Genomic DNA, 26428 nt, shown 5'->3' with positions numbered 1-26428 from the left:
AGGGCAGTGGCCATGGCAGGCATCCCTTCCTTTCCCAGCTGCTGGTTCTCAGTCAGGCGGAGAAGGTCCTGGAAGAAGTGGACTGGCTGATCACCAGGCTTAAGGGACAAGTGAGCCAAGAAACCGTATCAGGTGAGACGAGTTCAGGGTGGGGTGCCAGGAGTCGGGCGGAAAGCACCGTCCACCAGGGTCCAGCCCGGACCACGCATGAGCTATTTGTGTGGGCCAGGTCTCCCGTGGCTGCACGGTGGCTTCAGACAGCGGTTGTCCCTTCACTGTGCGTAGCGAGTCACGTGCCCATTTCCCTGCAGACCTCCTAGTTAACGGTGTCCATTTCTGAGCCTCCTTCGCTGTAACTAGAAAGGACGGCCAGCTGGGTTTGAATGCGCCAATTTCTTCTCCCTTCAGAAGAGGCGTCTTCCCAGGCAGCCCCACCGAACCATCCCGTGGAGAAAGCCGTCATCATGCAGCTGGGGACGCTGCTCACCTTCTTCCACGAGCTGGTGCAGACCGCCCTGCCCTCGGGCAGCTGCGTGGACACCTTGCTGAAGGACCTGTGCAAGATGTACACCATCCTCACCTCACTTGTCAAATATGTGAGTATCTGGGCGGGGACCAGGATCACCACCACTGTCCCCAGCGGGTCAGGAGACCGGGCCACGTCCTGGTTTGGTCAGTAGGGGGCAGGCGTCTCCACAGGCCAGAGAAATCAGTTGGTGGCATACTTGTACACCTGCTCTGAGAGGCCTTTATTTCCTTGGCACATGAGTATGTGGCCTGATTGAGAGTGAATGCCTTGCCCTAGCGCCTGTTTGGCTCAATGGATAGAGCGTCAGCCTGCAAACCAAAGGATCCCGGGTTCGATTCGGGTCAAGGGCACGTACCTCGGTTGCAGGCTCCTCCCTGGCCCGGGCGCGTGCAGGAGGCAACCAATGAATGGGTTTCTCTCACATCGATGTTTCTCTCTGTCTTTCCCTCTCTCTCCCACTCTCTCTAAAAGATCAATGGAAAAATATCCTCGGATGAGGATTAATAACAACAACACAATTAATGCCTCTTCAAACATCTTCTAAGACTCAATCTGAACTCTAGCTATAGAATTCAGTCTCATTTCTTTTTTCTTTTTTTTTTTTTTAAATATATTTCATTGATTTTTCACAGAGAGGAAAGGAGAGGGATAGAGAGCCAGAAACATCGATGAGAGAGAGACATCGACCAGCTGCCTCCTGCACACCCCCCACCGGGGGATGTGCCTGCAACCAATGTACATGACCTTGACCGGAATCGAACCTGGGACCTTCCAGTCCGCAGACCGACGCTCTATCCACTGAGCCAAACCGGTTTTGGCTCAGTCTCATTTCTTATTGCACACAAAAAATGACACTGTTTCAACCAGTCTGGGCACTAAAGGTGTTTATTCCTTCTTCCTCCCTTTAACAAGCAGATATTCAATGCTTTACAGGTCAGGTGCTAGGGTGGGGAGGAAGTTTATGTTTAAAAAATACAAGGCATACTCTGCATTGAGTTTAAGTTCATGCTTCTTAGTATCTGTTAACAAAAATCTCTTCTCTTGCACTTGAATACCTTGGCCCTGAGCAGACATTCAGAGGGCAGCGAGCCATGTTGCATACTTGGGCATAGACAGCGCCAGGAAGACTGTAGGCCAGCACAGCGCTCCCGAACAGGACAGCTGTCTGAGAACATACAGCCCTGGCCCCTTGTGGGCCACTGAGCTTCGGCAGCGGACACGCTGAGCTGCTTCTCTTTATTGGCTTTTTAAAAGGAGAAATAGCAAGGCTGGTTTTCTGGATGTAGGGACTGTCATCCTGAAGGGTTTTCAAAGTGATGAGCTGAACAAGTTCAAAACAAACCCTGTCGGGTCGGCGTGACTCAGTGGTTGAGCATCGACCTGTGAACCAGGAGGTCACAGTTTGATGCCCAGTCAGGGCACATGCCCGGGTTACGGGCTTGATCTCCGGTGTGGGGCGTGCAGGAGGCAGCCGATCAGTGATTCTCTTTCATCACTGATGTTTCTATCTCTCTCCCTCTCCCTTCTCTGAGATCAATAAAACTATATAGACTAGTATTTGGGGGTGGGGAGGACCCCTTTCCTCTCCTGTTGTCGGAGCTAGGAGCTTTGAGGAGGGAAAAGGAAGCCTGTGTACCTTCAGTGTGTGGGACATCTGTACGGGATGATACACTAAATCCAAGAATCTTCTGTTAGTACATCCAGTTGTGTCGGAGCACGAGAGGAATCCCAAAGATCATGGAGAAGCTGGTGAGTTGGGAATGCCTTTCTCAGGAGTGGGGGGAGCTATTTTATTCCTGCGCTGACGTCGGCTTCCTCCTCCTTTGCTGCAGGTGAAGCTGTCGGGTTCTCACCTGACCCCTGTGTGCTATTCCTTCATTTCTTATGTGCAGGTAAGTGGTTCGGAGGCCGGCCATAGGAGCTCCCAGTGAGAGAGGGCTTCCCGTCCCCCGGGGCCTGCGTGGTCACCTGAGCTGAGTGTTATGTCCAGTTTCTCACCGTAAGCCCAAGGTGCCATTGAGACCAGGCCAAGGCTTGAGATCTTTGCAGCAAGGAAAAGGTGTCTGATTGGGTGAGAGGCACGTCCAATAGGCTTGTATTTAGAGCAGGGAAGGAACGAGTGCTGGGCTCAGCGACTTGGTTTATTTCTGGGGGATTCCGATCCCATCGGAGGAGGCCTGCGAGTCGAGTAGCAGTGAGCCGGTGAAGAAGGGCCGAGCTCGGGCAGAGGAGAGCAGCCCCGTCGGGGAGTATCACACTGGGACTGGTTTGTGTACGCCCTAGGTCTTTCCCCCTTTCCCGTCTGTATTTGACTTAAAGCCTCACAAGTCAGCTGAGCCACAGCAAACACTGTTCTCTGAGGGTGAGTACTTCATAGAAAAATCCGGGTTGCGTCGTGGGGAAGCACGGGCCTTGGTTGGAAAGTCTGTACGGAGGATTCTCCGAAAGGTCCGGGGCCTCTAGGGCAGGCGGTCCTCAAACTACGGCCCGCGGGCCACATGTGGGTGTTTTTGTCATTTTGTTTTTTTACTTCAAAATAAGATATGTGCAGTGTGCAGAGGAATTTGTTCAGAGTTTTTTTTTAAACTATAGTCCGGCCCTCCAACGGTCTGAGGGACAGTGAACTGGCCCCCTGTTTAAAAAGCTTGAGGACCCCTGCTCTAGGGAGACCTTGCTGAAGGCAGCAGCCCCCGCCTTGACTTTTCCAAACAAGTCCAAGCCCCCAGGTGTTTTACTGGAGTCTCTCTGTTTAGTCTTTAGACACGACCTTGTAGAAGCATGTGCTTTCTCAAGGATGCTTACCCTGCTGATGGTGTCTAGAGGTTACTTTGAGTTCAAGCTGTTGTGACAATAAAAGCCTAAGGAGGCAGCAGTCGGGCTGTTTGGTTGCTATAGCCAAGCAGTCCCTTAGCCTTCTCTTTCACGGAAACGTCAGAGTCATCCATTCATCCATTCATCCATTCATCCATTCATCCGTCGCTCAGGGTCTGCTGGTCAGCCCTGGCATTGCGTTTGCACATCTTTCAGAGAACGGGTCACTCTCGTACAGCCCCTCCTGCTCTCACATGGCTCCCGCGCTGTAACTGCTGTCCGTTTCCAGGGCTCAGTTTCTCATCCTCTGACCTGCCCACAGGGTGGTATGTCTGGGCCTAGGAGGCATAGGACTCCCCTGGAGGTGAAGGCTCCTGTTTGTATGCCTCACTCGGGGGCGGTTTCTCTGCATCTCAGATCTGCCTTATCAGAACCTTGTACTTCCTGTCCTCTTCTTCCGTTCCTGCTTTCCCCGGCTCTTTATTCTCCGACTAGAAGCCCGATGCACAAAGATTTGTGCTAGAATGGGCTTTCCTTTCCCTGGCTGCCAGCACTGACTTTCCACTCCGACCCAGCCCCTTTCCACTCAGGCCCCGGAGCCACCTCTTTCCGCTCCGGGTGCCACCTCTTTCTGCTCTGGCCCCGCCTTCCCATGCTGCCTAGAGGCCCTGAGAGACCGGGGGTGGGGCAGAATGCCTTCGCAAGCGTCCCACCCCTGTCACTCGGTGCCTTTGTATGTAAATTAACCGCCATATTTGTTGGGTTAATTTGCATACCACTCCTGATTGGCTGGTGGTGTAGCAGAGGTACGGTCAATTTGCATGTTTGTCTATTATTAGGTAAGATTAGCCACAGCTTTGAGAAGTGTCCTGGGACCTGAAACCCTTCTCCAGCGTGTGACCACATGGCTTAGAAGTCACATCTGGCGATGGCCTCTGGGCGGGAAGGCTGCAGGCCCAGGCACTGCCTCTCCAGCTTCCTCTCCTTTAGGGCACCCTTTCAGCCACCTCCCTCCTATCTGTCCGCTTATGCCCCTGGCCTGGTCCTGCCCTCACCTCCAGTACTAGTTCCAGGAGCAAGGTTGCAAACCTCACAGCAGTAGTGTGAGGGCCGTAGGGGTCACGTGTTTCCCATCTCCCACACCAGCTGCATGATAGCGCCTTAGCCAGACTCGGTGCCCTCGGGAGTCCCCGTGCCCAGCGGTCCTGGAAAACGGCCTGCTGGTCTGCAGGAGTAAGAGGGTGGTTTCTGTTCTAGAACAAGAGCAGCAGGAGCCCACCGTGCCCAGGAGGGAAGAAGAAGGCCGCCGCTGCTGGAGCCGTGGCCGTGGTAAGCCGCGGCGCGCTCACCCGTGTGGCTGCTGGCGAGAGCGTCCCAGGAATGAGACCGCGCAAGTCTTAAGGGGACAGGAAGCGGCTAGTGGTTACCTGGAGCTGGGATCGGAGTGGAGACTGGGAGGTGCCTGCTGAGGGGGCTGCAGGCTGCTTTGTGGGCACGAAGATGCTCAAGTATTTCTGAGGGGTGACGGTTGCACGATCTGAATGTGCTGACACACGGACTGGACAGTGGGAAGGGATGATTGTGTGAATTGTATGTCAGCGCTGTCACAGACCTGTGTGTGGCTGCTTCTCAGCTAACGGGTTTTATCGGTTCTCCTCTGAACCCAAAAACATACGCTTGATTCAGGAAGCTCCAGAAAATGTTGAGCTCGTGCTTTAAAAATAGAAATGGCTTGGGGTGCGCTCTGGGAGGGATCCTTTGAGGAAAAGTGGGTGAGAGCAGAAGGCACTGCTCCTGCCTCAGGGGCAGGTAGGCAGGAACCGCTGGGTTTTAGGAGCTCTTGACACACACACACTGGATGCAGTGATTCCACCTTTAGGATGCTGTCACTAACAGGACCGGTAAATGGGTTTTAGTACGTTTACACTGTAGACTACTATGCAGACTTGAAAAAATGAAGTACTACCGCCAAGATAGTCTTTTTAAAAAAGAAAAATCGAGAAGTGCCCTCATTTGGGGGTGGAGGGGTTTAACTATATAGAAGCATATCTATATCCATAAGAAACGGCTGGAAGGATCTACAAGCTATAATGCCAACGGGGAACTTAATCTCAGTAGTGAAAATTAACGTGCAGGCTAGAAAGAGGAAGTAGAGCCAGTGCAGTCTTAATATCGAGTCAGCCCTGGCCGGTGTGGCTCAGTGGATAGTGTTGGCCTGCAGACTGAAGGGTCCCGGGTTTGATTCCGGCCAAGGGCACATGCCTGGGTTGCCGGCTTGATCCCCAGTGGGGGGCGTGCAGGAGGCAGCCGATCTATGATTCTCATCATTGATGTTTCTATCTCCCTCTCCCTTTCCCTCCCTCTGAAATCAGTAAGAGGGGCAACCACAGTTCTCAGGGTTGTAAGTGGGAGGACTCGGTGAGCTCTCTGCTGGCATTTGAGTCCTTGGATGAGGTGGAACGGCCGGAGAGCTTAGGTGGCTGGTACCTAAGCAAAAGTGCGTTTGATTGGAAGACGGCCCAGCGTTCCTCAAAGCCCTGGGCGGTTCTGACAGCTTTCGAGGACCAAGCGCCTCAGGAACCCTTGAACCTGAACTTGGGGCTTCTCTCCTGTAGGCCAGAGTTCTTCGGGAAACCAAGCCAATCCCCAACCTCATCTTTGCCATCGAGCAGTATGAGAAATTCCTCATCTTCCTTTCCAAGAGGTCCAAGGTAGGCTCGCTGTTCTTTTCTACCCGTTCATTTACCTGGCGGGGCCTGCCACTGACGCAGCCAGGCTGCGGGGAGGGCTGCGGCCTTCTCTTTCTGACCTGGCGGCCTGAACCCTAACATCACGTAGGAAACTGGTGGCTCACAGGTTGTGAGCATTGACCTATGAAGCAGGAGGTCAGGGTTTGATTCCCAGTCAGGGCACATGCTGGGGTTGTGGGCTCCATCCCCACTGGGGGGGGGGTGCAGGAGGCAGCTGATCAATGAATCTCTCATCATTGATGTTTGTTTCTCTCTCCCTCTCCCTTCCTCTCTGAAATCAATAAAAATCTATTTAAAAAAAAGAAAAAGAAACTAGTGGGCAAGCAGGGCCAGGGCATGTGCGTGCTTTAGGCAGGAACTGAGGGGTGCGGGTGAGGCTGTGGGGGCGGCCCTGCGGGTGCAGCCGCAGGAGCATGTGCGCGCTTGCGTCCGTCCAGGTGAACCTGATGCAGCACATAAAGCTCAGCACCTCGCGGGACTTCAAGATCAAGGGGAACATCCTGGACATGCTTCTCAGGGAGGAGGAGGAGGAGGAGGAGGACGACGACGAGAACAGAGAGGTCAGTGTCCGCTCCCAGCTGCGGGCAGGAGTCCTGCCACCCTCCCCAACAGGCTGCGGGGAGCCTGGGAGCAGCCGCAGGAAAATGGGGGGGCAGCAGCCAGACAGAGAATGGGCTGGAAGGACGCCAGGCCGAGACACAACTAAACTCTCGAGAAGAGGTTCACAAGCTTTGAGCCACACCCAGGCGCCCACACTTAATGTAACTTGGGGCACACGTTTCCAGAAGGGGGTGGTGACGAAACGAGGTCTGTCTGTGGGTGAAGCATGGGAGCTGACTGCCCGGCCCCAGCATTCTGGCTCAGGAGCTGGTTGCTTCCTCCTCGCCCTCCTCCCCCTGGCCGGTTCCGCCCACTTTGCTCTCCGTGGATAGCACACCCTGGGCCTGCGGCATCTCTGAAGCAGGGCCCAGAGTTGGATCAACACTGATTTCTGGCTGCTCAGAACTCCTGCACCCACACACACTGTCCCCCTGCAGGCCATGGTGTCCCTGCCCGTCCACTCCCTTGACCTACTTGGCGCTGGAGGTGAGCGCTTTGTAGCATTTTGGGGCTCCTCTTCTGTCATCTTGTCTCGTGCACCTCCCTGGTTAACAAAAGCCCAGAGACCAAGTGTCCGCTGCCTCCCTCTGCTCCGAGGCCTCCCTCCCCCTTCGGCGCGGCGAGTGGGGCAGGGAGAAAGCACAACACGCAGGCTCCGGTGCGAAGATAAAGGATCTGTGTTTATTTCCGGGCCTCTGAGCAGGGTGGTCACCCGAAGCGTTACTTCTCCTAGGACGCTGCGTCAGAGCACGGGGAACAGAACCAAGAACCAGCCAAGAAGAAAAGGAGAAAAGAAACGAAATGCCTGAGTTAATGTGCACTTTGGGGCTTCTGCTCTCCGTTTACCCGACAAGCAGCACTACCCCTCGTCCGACAGCCTGCACCGACGTTGGCCTCTTGGTCGTGAACCCGTTGAAATGGGCTGCACCCTCTGTGACAGGCGGTCCTCCCCGGCAGGGCCTGCTACCGGGAGAGCGCAGCCGAAAGCCTGAGTGTGGGCGCCGCGCACCCGGTGAGCTCCACGGGAGCAATGCCCGCCTCGGCGGCTACGGGCCCGGCCGGCCTTGCCTCTCCAGGGAGCCTTTGGTGAGTTCCAGGACCTGGTAGATATCCAGCGCTTCGCCTGCAAGAGAGCAGGTTGCTTCCGACTCTGTCGTGGGACTCGGAACTCAGGGTGAGGTCAGGAGGTCGGGGGGGGGGGAGGGCCTGCCTGTTGCACGTGGAGGTCCCTGTGCCTTCTGCATAAAACGTTTGTCTTAGATCCGCTTTATATAGAAAGGCGGCTTTCTGACGGTTGGGCATTCAGGGCACCGTTTCTTTCACCTAAGAATGCACTTTGACTTTGCACAATAAACCTTTAAACGTGGCTGGTGTGGTCGGAGGGGGGAAGGTGCAGATGGGAGGACTAGAGCTGCCGACACGCCGTCACTCCTGTGAGCGCGCCCTGGAAGCGCAGCCCCTGTGGCTCACGTCCCGCTGGCGGGGTGGGGGTGGGGATCACGTTATAAACACGTAGCCAACCTGCTTGCTAAGAGGGGGCTTGCCCCTCTGGTGCCCGAGCTTCCTGTGGCACCGAGCACTGCCCAGGGCGCCTCACATCCCACCCGTCACGAGAGAAACGAAGGTGCGCGCTCACCCTGGGGAATCCCGTATCTCCTCTCCATCCCGGTCGGGTTGGAGGGGGTTTTACAATCCATGGTCACTTCCTTCCTGAGACACCGGTCGATGTCGACGGCACTGAAAAAGGCGACTGACTGGGGCAGGTCATTGAGGCCCAGCTTGTAGGCAAACATGCACCTGCAAGAGACCAGCCTCCTCAGCGGTGCCCCTGCGGAGCGCCAAGGCCCGTCACCGCGGAGGGACGGCCTGCATCCGGGGAACTCCCGAGGCCCAGCGCCGCCGCCTTCCCACGCCCCACAGGGAGATCCTGAGATGCAGGGATGGCACACGGTACTGATGTAACAATTTCCCTTGGTTACTTCAGCATACAGGGACTTCGGTTAGCTCGTTACGCAAAGCCCCCTGGGATATAGTGCCGAGGGCATGGAGTCGGTGCCACGTATGGTAAACACTCATTTACCCGTTAATCAGGATAGAGCGTGGCTCCCAAACTGGTTGAGTGGCAGATCAACATGGAACTGAGCTATCACTTAATTCAACCATGTAAGTTAAATTCTATGAGAAAATGCAACCCCATATATAAGGTATAAATTATTTTACAATCACGTTTGAATTTCCCCATCAGCCATGTACGATTCTGTTAGGAAACATTCACAGACAGGGGGCGCAATTTGAGAGCTGCTGTTTGGCAACACGCCCCTGACCTGCCTGCTCGCCACGTCAGTGATCTCGTCTATGACACGATCAGACCAAGAGATCTTCAAAAGTTGAAGGCCAGCCTTAAGACTTTTACAGAGAAAAGCTAAAACACCCACTTCTGCGAAGATGGGCACTCGGATCCCACTCGGCCCGGCCCAGAGCCCCGCCCACCTGGTGAGCAGGTTGCTGATCTGCAGGGCCAGGGCGGCGCGGTAACGGTCCTCCTCGCGCACCAGGTAGCGGACCTCGTCGTGGATGCTGATGCAGAAGCGCCCGTCGATGGCGAACTCCTCAAACAGCCACTTCATGGCCACGAGCATGAGGTGCAGGTAGTCCACGGCGGAGCTCTGCACCACCCAGTTCACCCGGCTGGTCATGAACTGGGGAGGGAGGGGCGCCGTGAGGGCTCGCGCCTGCCGCACACCTGCGCCTGCCTCCCTCCCTCCCCGTGACCTCCCACGTCCACGGCGCAGCACCTCCCCCTGAGCCACCGCGGGCTCCAGGGCGCGGCTGATGCGGCAGCCCAGCACCGGGGTGCGGGGCTCGTCGGCCGTGGCGATGCTCTCCAGCTTGTTGAACATTTCTGACTCGGTGCCCCCCGTCCACATCCGTTCTGCAACCACGTTCCACTTCTTCCCGCGGGACCTGGGGGCCAGGAACAGAGGGAACAAGCACCGTCTGTCCGGATCAGCTCATCCCAGCTCTCCCGGGGCGCGCCCGGACCCTCCCTCCCTCCCTCCTTCCCACGCAGGAGGGTCTCACTTTCTCGACGCTTCCCTCTGGATCTTGCGCAGATCCTGCAGGGAAACGCAGCCGTCCTCAGTCCTCTCCACGGGGATGCGCAGCTGCCTCACCAGCCACTCGCCCTCATCGGACAGCCGATACCTGGGGGCAGGTCACCACCATCACGCCCATGCCCAGCCCTGGGCCTGGAGTGCTCACCACAAGCCCCGGGCCCTGCCTGTCCCCCACGGGCTCGCTTCTGAGGCAGAAATGGGCACAGAGGCTGGCTTGCTTGGGTCACACAGCCAGGGAGAGGCAGAGCGCAGGCAGGAATCCACGCTTTGGGTGATGCCGGGGTAGCTGCCTGTCCCAAAGCCTTAGACACTGAACTGCCAAAGGCCTGGCAGATTTTTTTTTTTTAATATATATTTTTACATTGATTTCAGAGAGGTAGGGAGAGGGAGAGAGAATCATTGATCGGCTGCCTCCTGCACGTCCCCACTGGGGATCGAGCCTGCAACCTGGGCATGTGCCCTTGACCAGAATCGAACCCGGGACCCTTCAGTCTGCAGGCCGACGCTCTATCCACTGAGCCAAACCGGCTGGGGCACACACCTTCGTTTCTCTCGTTACGGGTGGGATGTGAGGCGCCCTGGGCAGTGCTCTACCGATGTAATTAACCCTCTAAGGAAACCTGGTCAAGGCTGACTTAAATGTCACAACCCAGGGACGAGCCATCCTGCAGCTCGGTCACAGACGGGGGCAGTGAAGGGTAGGAGAGCAGGCCTGAGGCCCCGGGGGGGATGATGGAGGGGGGACTCGCCTGCGCAGGCCCTTGGTGACGGCGTACATCTGCTGGGCCTTCTCGGCTGCCTCCTGGGAGGTGAGGCGGTGGTTGAACTGCATGAGCAGGCGCTCGGCGAAGGGCTGCCCCGCGCCGTAGATGCGGCCGTAGTTGAAGACCTTGGCGTGCTCGCGGCTGATGCCCACGGTGGCCGCCGTCTTACTGTGCAGGTCGGTGCCCCTGCTCTTGCGGCCCTGCAGGGTCATCCACCCGAAGGCCGTGCAGCCTGGGGGCAGGAAGGAGGGAGAGGGGGCTCAGAAACGCGGCCCGGCCTCGCAGCGGGCTCCCTCCCCGTGCCAGCCCCGCTCCTGCTCACCGTGCATGCCCGCGAAGTGGGCGTCTCCCAGCACCGCTGCGATCCACAGCTCCTGCGAGTCCACGTCGGCGCCCACCAGGACGTAGCCGGGCGGGGCCTGCACCATGGCCTTCAGCTCGCTGCCCACGCGGTCGGGCTGCAGGAAGAGACACCCCTGAGATGCCTACCCACTCCGGCCGGGGCGGCGGTCTAGCAGCAACAGCTGGCAGGTAAGGGCCTCCCCACTCTGCGCCGGCCCCGAGTCCTGCCTGACCCCCATCTTGGGGTCCTTTTCCTGCCCCTCCCGGAAGGCCCTCTGCAACCCCCGTTTCTAGCCACATGGGAGAGGACGGGCAGGGACCAGGGGTGCAGGGGACACGTACCCGGGCGTTGCTGGCAGTGAGCCACGTGGGCTCCACGGCCCTGCGGGTGATGGTGCCGGCCGTCACCACCTGGGGCAGGATGGCCCCGTAGCGGTTCTCCTCGTCGTAATCTGGGTGCCTGGGGCGGGGGAGGACACAGCCTCAGCAGCCTGCTTTGGTCCTAGGACCGCCCGCCCCCACTCCTGTCCCCCAGCCACTGGGCAGGCCGTACCTGGTCACAGTGCGGGGCAGAGCCGACCTGGGCAGCCACACCACCATCTGGGAGCTGGGGGGCAGACAGGCCGAGGCTCAGCACAGCCCCCGGGGCAGAACCCAACCCTTCCCACGGGGCCCTCGCTGCCCTCGCTGCCCAGCTTCAGGCTGCTGGCTGTGCCTGCTCCTACCCAGCCCCATCCTCTTCCACGGACCTGGCTCAGGGCGGGCCCTGGTGCGGCCACCTGGGGCCCTAGGATCTACCAGGCAGGAGCCTGTGCCATCTGAGAACCAGCCAGGCTGCCTAATCCCAGAGCACCCAGGGGTCCTTTTAGAGCTGGCGGGGGGGACGGGGGGGAAGAAACGGGGTCCTACAGTACCATTCTCTATAAACAGGGCAGCTGAGGCTGGAGAGGGAGGGAGCTGGGCTGTCCGCTCAGCACAGGCTGAGTCAGGGGCCCTGGGGGAGGCAGGGAGGGAGCCCAGGCTGCCGGAACCTGCCAGGGGCAGATGGGCATGCCTGTGCCCCGTGGTGCCCACCTGATCCGTTTGTGGGCATTCCTCCAGAAGGAAATCATCTTGTTGATTTCCAAGGCCCGGGGCCCACTGGCGCCTCCCGGGCCCGCCTGCAGGGTGCCGTCCTCCATCTTGGGCAGGAAGTCCTTGGCGAAGGGGCTGCCCACGTTGCAGCTGTTGCCGTCCTGCGGGGCAGCGGGAGCAGGGGCTGGAGGCAGGTGGCAGGGCCCTGGCTGGGGCCCCAGTGCCCTGTGCGCTAGGGCTCTGCCTCACAGCCCAGAGCCAGCAGATTCAGTGCCAGCACCTGACACGGCCCTGCCCGCCCAGTTTCCGCAGGAACACCGGCTCAGATGGTGCTCTTTGTCCCGAGAGCGGGCTGGGCCCCACCACTGCCACCGGCGTTCCTGGAAGGGGCGGTCTCGCCGGCTGAGCCACGAGCCCTGAGCACAACGAGGACATGGACGGCGCGAACCAGGACACACACCTTGTGTGGCAGCTTGAAGAACCAGCAGCCGGGGATGTCCACATCGTGGTAAGGTCCGTTGCCGTGGTGATAGGCTGGCTGGCTGGCTTTGGGGCCGCCAGCCCCAGTCTGTGGGGCCACACACCTAGATCAGGCCCTGCCCCAGCACCTGCCTTCAGCACGGGCCAGGGGGGAGGCCGGGGTGGGGAAGGGGCCTGGAACGCTGAGCCGGTGAGCTGGGAAGGGGCAGGCCAGCCACCAGGTCTCCCCACAAGGGTGGGGCCATCAAAGGCAGGGCAGCACCTCCCAACCCTCAGGACCTCTGGGGTGCTGGTGGAGAGCTGCTACTTGGGCGTAAGGAGGTCCCGGCCGCCAGGACGCCCCCAACCCCCCGGGAACTGAGCATGCGCCCTACTCACCAGAGCTGGGGGCTGACCCGGAACTGCCGCCTCCAAGCTGTCCGCCTTGGCCTCATCCTGCACCTCTAAGCAGCCCAGCTCTTCCACCTGGATGGGCCCAGGTACCAAGGGAGTGAAGCAGGAGGCTGGGTCGGCCGGAATCCACCAGCCCCTCCCTGCGGCACGCAGACAGCCCAGGCCGGCCTGGGTGAGAGCTGGGCACCCCCGTGCCCCACTCCCCCCTTCCCTGGAGGGCACAGCGACCCTCCCCGAGCTCAGGCTGGTGCCCGCCCTCACCATCTGCCACTGGGCGCTGCTCTCGCTGAACAGGAACTCCTCGGCCAGGCGCGCCGCCTGCGGCTCCGGCTGCCGCTTCCCCTGCTCGGCGCAGTGCTTCCCGTACAGGGACTCGATGGCTCTGGACAAGAACAGCAGCGACTCTGGTTAGGGTGCCCGCCCTGGGCCGGGGCCTCCCACAATCCCCCTTGTTTAGTGCTCAGAGTCAGCCCTGAGCAGAAGTGGGCAGCTCTCCCCGGTTTTAGACGGCAAGCAACAAATCAGAAGCGACACAGCACCCGGGGGCAGGCTGGGTCCGAGGCCGGGACTGACTCTATCTGAGCTGCTCTCGGGCCAGAGCGGCGCCTCCCCAGGCTGGCTCCTGCCAACGCACCCACCCTCGCTCTGAGACCCACGCGGGACCCCGGCTGCCCTGCCGAGCCAGGACTCTGGACCACTGCAGTCTGAGGCTTCTCCCAGGCCCTGCCTCTCACAGCCCTCGGCCTGTGACCTCCCACCAACCGGCTGCCACGGCCTGTGACCTCCCACCAACCGGCTGCCACGGCCTGTGCTTCGTCCACTCTGCGACGGGGATAACCTGTCGCAGCCACTGCTTGGGAACGCACAGGGAGAGCGCCGCCCAGGGGTCTTGGCCCAGATGGTGAATCGTGCTCGGTAAGTTACCCTCAGAGAGAAACCCCCCTCCCTGCGCGCGTTCCTGTGGAGGCAGCTGGGCCCCGGGGCCGAGAGCGGACCCTAGTCCTCCCACTCCCGACCTCCCACTCCCGAGCACATGGCTCTGAGGCCCAGGGGAGGGAGGGGCCGTGGAAAAGGGAGCTAGAACCCAGCCTCTTAGGCCCACGTGAGCCTCACCTGTAGGGGCAGGCCACGCCCGTCGGTGGCACCGGAGCCAGGTTGTCCCGCCGCCCGGGCACCAGGTACCCCCAGCCGTGCCGCTCTGAGAAGTGCAGGGGGAAGCCGTCCCAGGTCAGCGCCATGAGCTTGGGTGTGACGCGCATCTGCAGGCTGAGGAGGCTGGGGCCCGGGGTCCATGCGGGGTCATCGAGCCGGGGACAGAGCTTCCGGTACCACCTGTGCCCCCGGAGGAGAAGTGTCACGGTGTGACTGCAAGGAAGGCTCTCTCCCCGGGACGTGTCCACCCGCCCTCCAAGGCCCGGGCCTCAGCCTACGTTGCCACTCTCTCCCGCTGGGAAGTGGCCCGGAACCCCCATGGAGTCTGCAGAATAACTGAAAGATCCCAGGGGCCAGGCATGCCCAGGGCAGTTCCTTTCCTTAGGGCCACTGGCCATAGCAACAAGCAGATCTGCCCTGCGCCTCCTCCCCCCGCCCACCCCCACCCCTGCCTCGGTTCTCGTGACACTCCAGGGCCATCAGAGCTCTGTCTCTCACTTGCTGGTCACCCTGGCTGCCCCTATTCTCCCAACTCTGCCCCTCTGTGAGGCTCAAGTGAAGGGTCACCTCCATTAGGAAGCCTTCCCTGATTACCCCAGGCAGTCAGGCACTCACCCTGGATACAGACGCCAGCTGGGCCGGCTGGTCTGCGTGCCTGGCAACTCGGGGTGAAGGAGCTCCGGGAAGGAGGAGCTGTGATCCCATCTGCACCCCCAAGGCCGCCGGGGCGGCACCCAGCAGGTGCTCAGTGAGCCGGGCAGAGGGAACTAGCTGAGGGCAGGCCCGGGAGGCAGCAGGAACCAACAGCAGGATGCCTCCCCTGTGCTGGGGCCCGGAACAGGGCATCCTGGGACGGGAAGGGGCCAGGGCTCACCCAGGGTGTCCAGGAAGGTGCTGCGGCCGCTTGGGCAGGAGCTCCGTGGTCCCCTTCAGCTGCTCCAAGCAGGCGCGGGCCGTGACAGCGCGCTGAAGCTCCTCCTCCTCACTGGGGGGGCCAGGGTCTGCAGGGCGGGGAGGGGGACACGGTCGGAACCAGGGAAGGGTCTCAGACAGACCCGCCCAGCCTCCTGCAGGCGGAGCGGCACCTTCCCAAGGCCCGTCTCTGCCCACCTCCTGCCCGAGCGCCCACCTTCCTGATCCTTGGCATCTCCGGGGGCCCCAGCACCCTCGGTGGGCACGTCGCTGGCGGCAGCCGGCTCCTTCCTCTTCACCCTCTTCACCTTCTTCTGTTTAAACTCTTGCAGATCCCACTCCAGGTCCCAGAGCCAGGGGTCATCTTTGTACCTGCGCAGCCAGTCCGCCAGGGCAGCGCTGAGGCCACGCTGAAAGCCAGCGCCCCCGCCGTGCCCTGCCCGGATCCCGCCCGCCCCGGCCGCTACCTCTGCCCGGATCCCGCCCGCCCCGGCCGGTACCTCTGCCCGGATCCCGCCCGCCCCGGCCGGTACCTCTGCCTGGATCCCGCCCGCCCAGGCCGGTACCTCTGCCCGGATCCCGCCCGCCCAGGCCACTACCTCTGCCCCGATCCCGCCCGCCCAGGCCACTACCTCTGCCCGGATCCCGCCCGCCCCGGCCGGTACCTCAGCCCGGATCCCGCCCGCCCAGGCCGGTACCTCTGCCCGGATCCCGCCCGCCCCGGCCGGTACCTCTGCCTGGATCCCGCCCGCCCCGGCCGGTACCTCTGCCTGGATCCCGCCCGCCCAGGCCGGTACCTCTGCCCGGATCCCGCCCGCCCAGGCCGGTACCTCTGCCTGGATCCCGCCCGCCCCGGCCGGTACCTCTGCCTGGATCCTGCCCGCCCAGGCCGGTACCTCTGCCCGGATCCCGCCCGCCCAGACCGGTACCTCTGCCCGGATCCCGCCCGCCCAGGCCGGTACCTCTGCCCGGATCCCGCCCGCCCAGGCCGGTACCTCTGCCCGGATCCCGCCCGCCCAGGCCGGTACCTCTCTCCAGACAGCAGCTGGCAGGCGTCGTTGGCCAGGTCCATCAGCGACTTCTTCATCTCCCGCTGCAGCTCCTCGTAGGTGCTCTGCGCCTCGGCCAGGTAGCGCTCCCAGTTCTGGTTGACGGGCAGGTAGGAGACCCCCATCTCCAGCATGCCGGCCAGAGTCACCGGGTGGGGACACCTGGGGGGCAAACACCGGGGCTGCCATCAACGATCCCAGGCTTTGGCCCGATCCCCATCGCGTGAAACCCCAGCTTCGCCGCTCTCCGGCCACAGGGCCTGGGAATCGCTTCACCTCTGAGCCTCGGTCCCTTCGTCCATAAAGTGGGTTCAGTCACGTGCTCCTTACCAACTGGGCACGTAGGTGACTGCCACGGTGCGGACACGGCAGAGACACCGACGAACCGAGATGGTCCAGCCCCCGCCCACCTGGGCTCTGAAACAGCTCCGGCTCCGGCTGCAGAGCTGTTACGCGTCTTACTGCACTGAATGCCGGAGGCAGCGCTAACACAGCGGCAAGCATTTGTGTGTCTGAACATCTCAACCCGGAAAAGATACAGTCAAGCCCTAACCGGTGTGGCTCCGTGGATAGAGCGTCGGCCTGCAGAAAGGGTCCCGGGTTCCATTCTGGTCAAGGGCACGTACCTGGGTTGTAGGCTCGATCCTGACCCTGGTTGGGGCAGGTGCAGGAGGCAACCAATCGATGTCTCTCTCTCACATCGATGTTTCTCTGTCTCTCCACTCTTTCTAAAAATCAGTGGAAAAATATCCTCCGGTGAGGATTAACAAAAAAAAAAGATACAGTAAAAACACAGTATAAAAGATAAAGTGTGTGTTTGTGCAGATGACAAGATACTATGTAGCGAGAACCCTGGGTCTGGCTGACGCATGACTACATGGACCGGAAGCCCCGAGCACTGGATCTGGGTAGAGTGGGTGCTTAAAAAACGGGGACCACGTGCACAAAGCTCCAGCACAGCCCTCAGCCTCCCTGCAGGACCTGCAGAAACCCGGAGTCCAGGGCCCAGGCGGCCCCCACGGATAGCGGCTCCCATCTTCCAGCCCAGAAAGGCCAAGGCCCTGAGCCCAAGCACGGCCCCACGCCCCGACGGCTGGGAACGCACTGGCCCAGGCTCCTCGGGGGCCCGCTCACCTCTCCAGAAAGAGCGGCAGCTGCTGCTGAAAGACCTCGTAGGTGGCCCACACGTCCTGGGCACAGTACTGCATCAGGTCCTGGCACAGGCGACAGGAAGGCGCTGGGTGGGCAGCCGTCCCACTACCACCGCCGGGCTCAGGGTCAGGTCTGGCGCGATGCTCCCGGGGCCGGCGAGGGCTCTGCCACCCCCTCTCCCCGGAGCCCTCCGCACCCCCATACCTGGAAGTTCTCGCGGACGTCCTTCATGCTGCCCTTGACAAAGAGCTCGCGAGGCTCCTTCTCCAGGGGCGGCCCCCCCACATAGAGGCCGTGCACGTCCGCCAGGTTGTTGACGCTGCTGATGTCCAGCCAGTCCCAGGAGGAGATCTGGGGGGCCGGGGCAAGGGACACGGCGGCTCAGCTCGGCCTCGGGCCTGACAGGCGGGCGGTGAAGGGGTCCCAAGCCCCCCCGCAGTGCGTCCTCACCGCTGGGCCGTTGCCTTTGCTCTGGGACTTCTGGGCTCGCTGTGTGACCTGCCGGGCCTTGCGCTTGCCCTGCTTGGCCGCCATCCACAGGCTGCGCTGGAAGCTGCTCAGCCCCGAGATGGCCATGTGCATGCTCATGGTGTCCAGGAAGCGCATGCGGGAGCCCTGAGGACGGGCTGCGGCTGAGGGCCCCGCCCGCCCGGGCTCCTCACACAGCCCCCTCCCCATCACACAGCTTCCCACACCGTCATGCTTGTGCACGCCTGAACCCTGGGCCTGTGAGGGGCCGGCCCTCCCCAATGCTGGCCATCCTGAAGATGCAGATCTGGCTCGATCCCAACGCACGGGTCCCCCCCAGCATCCAGCACAGCGCGGAGGGGCACCCTGGGCACAGAGTGGCCAAAGCGAGGCCTTCTGAGCTAGCAGGCGCAACCCCAGCCCTGCCACTCACAGGCTCCGCGGCCCTGGGCAAGTCAGCAAGGCTGAGCCTCAGCACCCTCAGCTACGGGCTAAGGCTGCGTCCCCTGCGCTGCCCTTCCCCCGGGCTGTCGGGAGAACACAATGATAAGGCATTTTCGTGAAGTTAAGAATTGTCACAACTAGCCCTGGCCGGTGTGGCTCAGTGGATAGAGCGTCGGCCTACGGACTGAAGGGTCCCAGGTTCGATTCTGGTCAAGGGCAGGTGCCCGGGTTGCAGGCTCAATCCCCAGTAGGGGGCGTGCAGGAGACAGCCGATCAATGATCCTCTCTCATCATTGATGTTTTTATCTCTCTCCCTCTCCCTTCCTCTCTGAAATCAATACAAATATGTTTTTAAAGAAAATAATTTTTTTTAAAAAGTTAAGAATTGTCACAACTGGCCCTAGCTGGTTTGGCTCAGTGGATAGAGTGTCAGCCTGCGGAATGAAAGGTCCCAGGTTCGATACCGGTCAAGGGCACATGCCCGGGTTTGGTCTCGATCCCCAGTAAGGGGTGTGTAGGAGGCAGCCTATCAATGATTCTCTCTCATCATTGATGTTTCTATCTCTCTGTCCCTCCCCCTTCTTCTCTGAAATCAATAAAAATACTTTTAAAAAAAAAGAATTGTCACAACTGTACATGAGGCATGTATCTGACCCTCCGAACGGGCAGGAGACAGGAGATCAGTGATCCTCTCTCATCAATGATATTTCTTTCTCTCCCTCTCCCTTCCTCTCTGAAATCGATACAAATATGTTTTTAAAGAAAATAATTTTTTTTAAAAAGTTAAGCATTGTCACAACTGTTCACCAGGCATGTATCTGACCCTCCGAACAGGCCTCTGAGACAGCTGCTGTTCCCTCCCTCCCTCCTTTCACGAAGAAGAAGGAAACTGAGGCTCAGGGATGCTGAGGAGCTCACCCGACTCGTCCACGGCTGTGGCAGGAGACAAGCCCAGGCCACACGAGGAGGGCCACCTGTCCTGTGACAGCCAGGTCCGGGGACAGGCTGGCGGACGGTGCGTGCCCCCATCCCCGAGACCAGGGCTCCCAGCCCACCCGCGCCAGCCGCGGCGCCGGCCCGGGACCCTCACCTGGATGCGGTACTGCTCCCTGACGTGGGCCCGGTCGAAGGACACATTGTGCCCCACCACTAGCTGCTCCTGCCCGTCTCGCTGGGCGGCGGGGCCGGCACTGGCAGGGGCCTCCAGCGGGATGAGGTCAGCCGGCGACAGCTGGCTGGTCCACGAGTAACGCTCTTCCACCAGCCGCCGGCTGCACCAGGAATACCTGGGGGAGGAGGGGCAGGCAGGGTCAGCAGAGAGGCTTCCGAGTCCCGCTCCACGGCACCCCCCGCAGGCCCCCCCCCCCCCCCCCCCCGCCGTGGCCAGGCCACACCAGCAGCCAGGACACCCGTGAGCCCCGATGGGTGCTCCTAACCCTCACAGAGCCAGGCCAGGGCGGGGGTATGTGTTGGGGGTGGTCGCAAAAGCTCCTGTACTCCCGCAGGTAAGGGTGGCGCCAACGCCACAGCACGGGGTCGGGGTTCAGCCCACGCTCCCATCCAGGTGTGCGCCCCCCCTGAGCTCGGCCCTCAGGTGCTTTAGACACAGTCCCCACCCCTCACGTCTGTAAACAAGACAGCGCGTGCTCCGACGGCCAGAACCTGAGAGAAGCAACTCGAACAGAATCCAAAGTGGAAATTGTGGAGGTTTTTGTTTGTTTTGTTTTTAAATATGTTTTTATGGATTTCAGAGAGGAAGCGAGAGGGAGAGAGAGAGAGAGAGAAACATCAGTGATGAGAGAGAATCACTGATGGGCCGCCTCCTGCACACCTCCTACTGGAGATGGAGTCCGCAACCCGGGCCTGTGCCCTGACCGGGAATTGAACGTGACCTCCTGGTTCATAGGTCGAAATTCAACCACTGAGCCACACTGGCCAGACTGTGAAAGTGGCAAAAAAAAAAAAAGAAAAAGAAAAGACAAATGCTGCATTCATGAAGGGGCTGAGTCATCCGACGGCTGGAACGATTCTCAAGGATGAAGAGCAAACCACGCACCTTAGAGGGTCGGTGTCTCTGAGCAACCTCGCTCAGTGAGAGAGCAGCGGGGAAATGTCTGCACCGCACGGGGCGGGGCGGGGCAGGAGCAGGGATGGCCGGACAGGGGTTCAGAAAAGGCTGGAGTCTGCTCAGGGGCCACGGGGCTGAGCATGCGCAGATGGCCGCTGAGGAGAAGCCCGTTGTGCACACAGAGGATGCCCAAGGGTCAAGGCCGGTCAACACCAAAGTGAGTGACGAGGCCACGTGTGTGGCCGCCACAGCTGCTAAGGCGCTCCCTGTCATCCTGACGGACAGGAGGAGGGGTAACCTGCCAGCAGCTTCCACAGACAGGTGGGGGGCGGGGTCAGCAAAAAGAGGTCCCTTGTTTTTTGTTTTTGTTGTTTTTTTTAAATATATTTTATTGATTTTTTACAGAGAGGAAGGGAGAGGGATAGAGTTAGAAACATCGATGAGAAAGAAACATCTACCAGCTGCCTCCTGCACACCCCGTACTGGGGATGTGCCCGCAACCAAGGTACATGCCCTTGACCGGAATCGAACCTGGGACCCTTCAGTCCGAAGGCTGACACTCTATCCACTGAGCCAAACCGGTCAGGACTTTCATATATTTTATTGGCTCAGTGGATAGAGCGTCAGCCTGCGGACTGAAGGGTCCCAGGTTCGATTCCGGTCAAGGGCATGTACCTTGGTTGCGGGCACATCCCCAGTACGGGGTGTGCAGGAGGCAGCTGATCGATGTTTCTTTCTCATCGATGTTTCTAACTCTATCCCTCTCCCTTCTTCTCTGTAAAAAAATCAATAAAATATTTAAAAAAAAATATATATATATACATATATATATATATATATATATTTTTTTTTTTTTAAAGTTCGGAGAGGAAAGAGGCGGAAGTGAAAAGGGGACTTCCGTTAAATGATCAAAATACAGGCCTTTCCTGCCAAAGGTTTCCTCGTTTCCTTCCAGCCCCTGCGGCCTCCCTGACCTTCTCGAACGATGGACGGCGCCCCCTCTGTGGCCATCGAGTTACATGAGCACCGAGTCTCGTCTCAGCTAGAGCTGAATCCGTGAGAACTCGCCTAGTACCGCTCTTCCTGCCATGAATGCCGCTCTCCTCCACTCAGCCAACTCCCCATTTTCAGCTGCAGATTGAACACTTCGCAGCTTTCTTTACAAAGGCGTCGCTTCCAGTAGAAATAAAGAAACTGCCAACTTTCTTGCTGGCCAGGCCCGAAAGCACGAAGGCTGTAAACAGTGTTTTAATCGTGGCATGAAGACTGAAAAAGGGGAGGGACAGGACTGCCATCATGGTTTGAGAAACGTGAGTGGCACTTAGAAAGTTACTTAAAAAGAAAAGGGACAAAATTAAATAAAGTAAAAAAAAGAAAAGGAGATTAGATATACCTTTGGGGTGGCGGGGGGATGCCTGCTTGGGAGGCTGGGGAAGGCAGCGTTTCGCAACTGGGGGTACTCAGGGGGATGCTACCTCCAGGGAACACTGGAAATGGGGGTGGGGAGGGGGGTGTCTGGCATTTACGGGAGCAGCAAGGATGCTAAATGCCTTATCCCGCCTAGGACAGTCCCCCCAAAGGGAGATCTCTCCTGCCCCAAATACCCAATAGAGTCCCCCAAACAGATACACTGTTCAGTTGTCTTAGCCCAGTGGTCGGCAAACTCACTAGTCCACAGAGCCAAATATCAACAGTGCAACGATTGAAATTTCTTTGGAGAGCCAAATGTTTTAAACTTAAACTTCTTCTAACGCCACTTCTTCAAAACAGACTCGCCCAGGCCGTGGGTATTTTGTGGAAGAGCCACACTCAAGGGGCCAAAGAGCCGCATGTGGCTCGCGAGCCGCAGTTTGCCGACCACTGTTTAGACTAACTTCTCAGGAAGCCATCAGGAGAGGGAAGAGACACCCCACACCACAAACCCCCGTCACCACCTGCACCTGTGTGGGGGTTTGTTTGTGGCCTCTACCTTCTCTGCAGGAAAGCTGGGGGTCAAGCCTATTTCATTATTTTTTAAAATATTTTTATTGATTTCAGAGAGGAAGGAAGAAGGAGAAAGAGACAGAAACATCAATGATGAGAATCATCCATCGGCAGCCTCCTGCCCACGTGCTGCATGCACCCTGACGGGAATCGAACCACAACCTCCAGGATCACAGGTCAACGCTCAGGCACCGCCGGGCACCCAGCGGGAGCTCAGTAAATGCTCCCTGAACCTGACTAGTAAGGTGGGCGCCCCACGTGCGCGATCCAGCCCCCCCCCAACCCCAGCCCGCACTCACCAGGCCGAGGGGGATATGGCCACCGCCAGCGTGGGGCAGGTTCCCTCTGCCAAGCAGACCTCCACGTCGAACACCAGGGCCCGCTCCTCGGGGATGGCCACGGGTTCGGCCTCCCCCGCGGGGCCGTACCGGGTCCAGCCCTCCGCCCAGGCCCAGCTCGGGGGCCGGGGGGGCAGCTGGGCCTGCAGCAGCGAGTGGGCCGCCTCCAGGTAGGGCAGGCTCTGCTTCTGCGCCAGGAGGCGGAAGTGCCGGTCCAGGCTGCCCCCGTAGAGGGGCGGCAGGCGCAGCTCCACGTCGGGCAGGGGCGCGCCCGGCTGCCCCCAGAGCCCGTGCTTCTGCAGGTGCTCCACGCTGCGGCGCACCGCGGGCTCGCCGGGCGTCTCCCCGCCGCCGGGCCCGAAGATTTGCTCGTGAAGCCCCCTCGAGAGCATCTGGATGTGCAAGGGGTTGTGCCGCAGCTGCGCGTCCCCCGAGGATGGCACTGGCGGCGGCGGCGGCGGCGGCGGCCCGTCGCTGGGGCCGGGGCCGGAGGCGGAGCTGGAGACCCAGCGCCCCGGAGCTGCTGGACCCGGCCCGGGCCCGACGGCGGCGGAGCCGGCCACTTTCCTCCAGAGCAGGCGGCTCATGGTGGGTGCAGGGAGCGCCCCGCTGGGATTCGGGACCCCTGGCTTTGGGCTCCAGCTTGGCTGCTTTTACTGGCTGCAAGACGTGGAGAGGGACACGTCTCGTCTCTGTCTTCCCGTCAGTGAAATGGGCCTGACCATGCCTGCCTTCCACCCACAGTCCTGGAGGAGACAGACGACAGACACAAAGTGTTATTTCACACGCATCACCTGTTCTGTCGGAGCACTTAGTGCGTCCCAGGCACCGTGCCAGGCGCTTCTAGGGGCATTTTCTCCGCTAAGCCTCCAACAACCCGGGGAGCTGCCAATACCCCCGCTGAGTAAACCGAGGTTCACGTCGGCTCCTCGGTGAACTCGGGGGAGGCACCCACGCTGGTGAGAAGCCCAGATTCTGGAGGCGGACGCGGGTGTGAATCCCGGTCCTGGCTCCCAGCAGCTGCGTGACCTTGGGCAAGCGCCTTAGGCCCCGATTTCCTGCTCTGTAAAATGGGGTTCAGGATTCTGTCCTACGGGATGCTGTTTGGGTGACAAGGGGATACGTCGCGGGGCCGGGGCCTCGGCAAATGGTGGCTGCCACGATCGCGAAAGCCACGGCCCGAGGGCCTAGCGCCAGGAGGTGAGTGACAGCACTCGGATTCGAACCCGCTATTCCCCGGGCCCCCACCCCCCACCCCACGCCCGGCCGCCCGCAGGTGCCCCGCGGCGGCCCGCGCTGCGCCCCGGGACGCGCCCCCGCCGGCTCCGGGCCCTGCTCCCAGGCTGGAGAGGGAGGGGCCGTGCCGCCGCTCCAAGACCCGGCCTCCCCGGCGCCGAGCCCGCGGAAACCTCGGTCCGCCTAGGGCCTCCGGGCCTGCCGCTCCCGACCCCAGGCCAGCGGCGCGGCTGCTTCCTCCGCGCGGCCTACGCAGCCTCGGGGTGGCGTGTGGCCTCCCCGTGCCCCGTGCGCTCCGCTGGCAGCCGCAACTTCCCGTCTGCGCCGCGCACGGTCCCGCGGCTTCCCCGAGAGGCGGGCGGGGAGACTCCCCACGCGGCCAATAGGAGGCCCGCAAGTGGACCGGTCCGCCCGCGGGGGGGAAAAGAGACTTCCGGGTGGGTCCACCCAGCAAAACCCTGGGAATCAGGGTCCAACCTCCCCTGCTCACGGAGCAGTTGGGTTGGCCCCAGGCAAACGTGGTCATGAGACTTTTTAGCCGATCCAAACGGCTCCGAATCTTGGGTGGCCGCGTGGCCTAATGGATAAGGCGTCTGACTTCGGATCAGAAGATTGCAGGTTCGAGTCCTGCCGCGGTCGTGGGGGTTTCGTCATACTTTTTCGATTTATTCCACGTCCCGGGAGCGAAGTGCTCAGACTGCTCTGGGTTTGTGCCCATGACCGCCCCGCTTTGAAGCCTGCGAGCGCCCCGACCTGCGGAAGTAACGGTTCCCACGCTCCACGCTCCGCACGTCCCCCGTGAAAGTGCGCGTCTGCGTGCCCCGGGCTAACGGGGCGCAGCTCTAAAAGGTACCCCCACGCGGAGGGGGGAGAGTGGAGAAGGAAGCGCATCCCAAGCGGAAATCCCGGTTTCAATTCAATGGCTGCGCAGGAACGGAAAGGAAGCCCCCCTTCCCTCGTCAGCCCCGGGCGGCCTCTCCCCGTCTGGGCCATTGTGATGGGTAAACACGCTGCCTTTTGTGGAGCCCCAAATCCGGCCCGCGGTTGTAAATACCTCCCCATCTCCCATCCCCCCATCCGGCCAAGCGCGTCCGGCTTCCTTCCGCCTGGGGAGCCTCCTCCAGGGGGTGCTTTGCAGTCTTTGTGGTCCCTGCATCCACCTCCTGTTGCTCCAGGTGCCTCCCCAGCCGGGCTCCCCGCGCCCCGTGGTGGACGAGCTGTGGGGTGCCACGCAGGATGGGGCGCACGCGAATAACGAGAGCTTGGAGACCCAGCTGCGCGGCCCAGGAAAGCGGGGTTCCGGCAGGTCCCCCATAGCTGATGAGGGACAAAACGTCCCCACCTCCCTGCCCGTGCAGGTGCCGGGACACCGCGATCGGAAGTGAGGCCCTGACTTCGGAGTGGGGGGCGGAGATGGGCAGGACACGCCTCCCCGCCCGCCCTGTGGGCTGGCCCCGCCCCGCCCCCCTGGCCCCCCTGAGAGACAGAAAAGCCCTCCTGTTCTGGCTGTGTGTAACATACACACGAATGTTTCCTTGTTTATTTTTTCTTTTGGCAAAAAAGTGAAATGAGCTGAAAACTCACCGTTTTATAATCCGTTTTCTTCTCTCCCCCCTCTACCCCCCCCCCACACTTAACCTTGTGCCCCTGACATTTTTCCAAAATACCGAGAGGAAAGGCTCTCCTTGTGCATCGGGGAGTCCCTGAGTGGGGAAGACGCGTTCATTACTTATTCCTACCGAAATGTAGCATTTCCTTCGATGATGAGGTTAGGCCACCAGCCACAGGGGTATTAGCAGCAGTACCCAAGAGCAATCATGTATATTTTCATAACGTTACGGTTGCTGCAGATTTTCCAATGTATTGCTTTTGGTCAAGGGGATAATTAGCTTGTCAATTTTTTTTTTCATTGATTTCAGAGAGGAAGAGAGAAGGAGAGAGAGAGAGAAACATCAATGATGAGAAAGAATTGATCAGCTGCCTCCTGCACGCCCCGCACTGGGGATCGAGCCCGCAACCCGGGCATGTGCCCTGACCCAGAATCAAACCGGTACCTCCTAGTTCATAGGTTGACACTCAACCACTGAACCACGCTGGCCAGGCGCTTCTCAATCTTTTATTTTATTAAAATTGGTTTAAATCCTCGCCCGGGGGTATTTTTCCACTGATTTTTAGAAAGAGTGGAAGAGAGAGGAAAATCGATGTGAGAGAAACACATCGATTGGTTGCCTCCTGCAGGGGCCCTGACCAGGGCCCTGGCCAGAGAGGAGCCTGCAACCGAGGTACGTGCCCTTGACCGGAATCGAACCGGGGAGCCTTTGGTTGTCAGGCCGATGCTCTATCCACTGAGCCAAACCGGCCAGGGCTCATTGTATTGTTTACACTAATCGCACTTCCAAATAACAATGTTACTAGGCCACCGCCAGATCTCATTATTTAATGAGTTAACCAAAAAATACATACTCCCTTTTCTTTCTAAGATTTCATTACCTTTGCTTTCCTGTGTAATTCTGTGTATTTTGTGCATTTAAAGGCATTATTCTAAGAAGGCGTGTGTGGTACAAAGGATGGAAGAATCCTCGGCCTAGTTAAATGTCACCTCCGGGGGAGGCTGTAATTGGGCCTGCCTGACAGCCATTGGGAGAGCAACCCAGTGCCAGGCAATGACCATCAAGATACCTGCCCCTCTCACAAGGCGGCTTCAGGCCAGGCAGGTGCCCTGCCCTGGAGTAAGAATCCTCGGCAAGGACAAAAATGGTTGACCCTT

At 60.0% G+C, this 26428-nt stretch overlaps 2 protein-coding genes and 1 non-coding gene across 3 annotated transcripts in view; 2 read left to right on the top strand and 1 right to left on the bottom strand.

Annotated features, from left to right (window-relative positions):
• Positions 1–7504, top strand: part of FANCI (FA complementation group I) — a 55330-nt gene extending 47826 nt beyond the window's left edge. The window contains exons 30-37 of the mRNA XM_054713261.1: positions 39–132; positions 409–596; positions 2225–2278; positions 2362–2421; positions 4598–4669; positions 5956–6051; positions 6528–6650; positions 7424–7504. Coding sequence (XP_054569236.1) covers positions 39–132; positions 409–596; positions 2225–2278; positions 2362–2421; positions 4598–4669; positions 5956–6051; positions 6528–6650; positions 7424–7504 — 768 coding nt within the window. The remainder of the gene's footprint in view (positions 1–38; positions 133–408; positions 597–2224; positions 2279–2361; positions 2422–4597; positions 4670–5955; positions 6052–6527; positions 6651–7423) is intronic.
• Positions 7350–23073, bottom strand: POLG (DNA polymerase gamma, catalytic subunit). Its single transcript, XM_054713260.1, has 22 exons — positions 22387–23073; positions 19127–19322; positions 17575–17739; positions 17329–17475; positions 17107–17186; positions 15952–16134; positions 15141–15295; positions 14886–15012; positions 13973–14191; positions 13121–13241; positions 12845–12931; positions 12447–12554; positions 11987–12147; positions 11466–11519; positions 11255–11372; positions 10893–11028; positions 10556–10802; positions 9772–9894; positions 9486–9654; positions 9181–9389; positions 8327–8487; positions 7350–7813 (listed from the first exon to the last, which is right to left on the bottom strand). The coding sequence occupies exons 1-22, from the start codon at positions 23010–23012 to the stop codon at positions 7737–7739; spliced, it is 3669 nt and encodes a 1222-aa protein (XP_054569235.1). The 5' UTR covers positions 23013–23073; the 3' UTR covers positions 7350–7736.
• Positions 23074–24227: 1154 nt separating this feature from the next.
• On the top strand, positions 24228–24300 carry TRNAR-UCG (transfer RNA arginine (anticodon UCG)). Its single transcript has one exon. It is a non-coding gene; the product is annotated as a tRNA-Arg (tRNA).
• The last annotated feature ends 2128 nt before the right edge of the window (positions 24301–26428 follow it).

This window comes from Eptesicus fuscus, chromosome 25, assembly GCF_027574615.1.
Source record: "Eptesicus fuscus isolate TK198812 chromosome 25, DD_ASM_mEF_20220401, whole genome shotgun sequence".
NCBI classification, from domain to species: Eukaryota; Metazoa; Chordata; class Mammalia; order Chiroptera; family Vespertilionidae; genus Eptesicus; species Eptesicus fuscus.
Note: the sequence above shows the minus strand (reverse complement) of the source record. Positions and strands in the feature narration are given on the sequence as shown.

Excerpts from the sequence above, each read along its gene's own strand:
- POLG (XM_054713260.1), bottom strand. The coding sequence starts at position 23,012 with ATGAGCCGCCTGCTCTGGAGGAAAGTGGCCGGCTCCGCCGCCGTCGGG. Across the intron at positions 17,740-19,126 it reads GGGAGCAGTACCGCATCCAG|GGCTCCCGCATGCGCTTCCT; the intron begins GTGAGGGTCCCG and ends GCCCGTCCTCAG. Across the intron at positions 14,192-14,885 it reads CACCTTCCTGGACACCCTGG|GTGGTACCGGAAGCTCTGTC; the intron begins GTGAGCCCTGGC and ends CCGGGGGCACAG.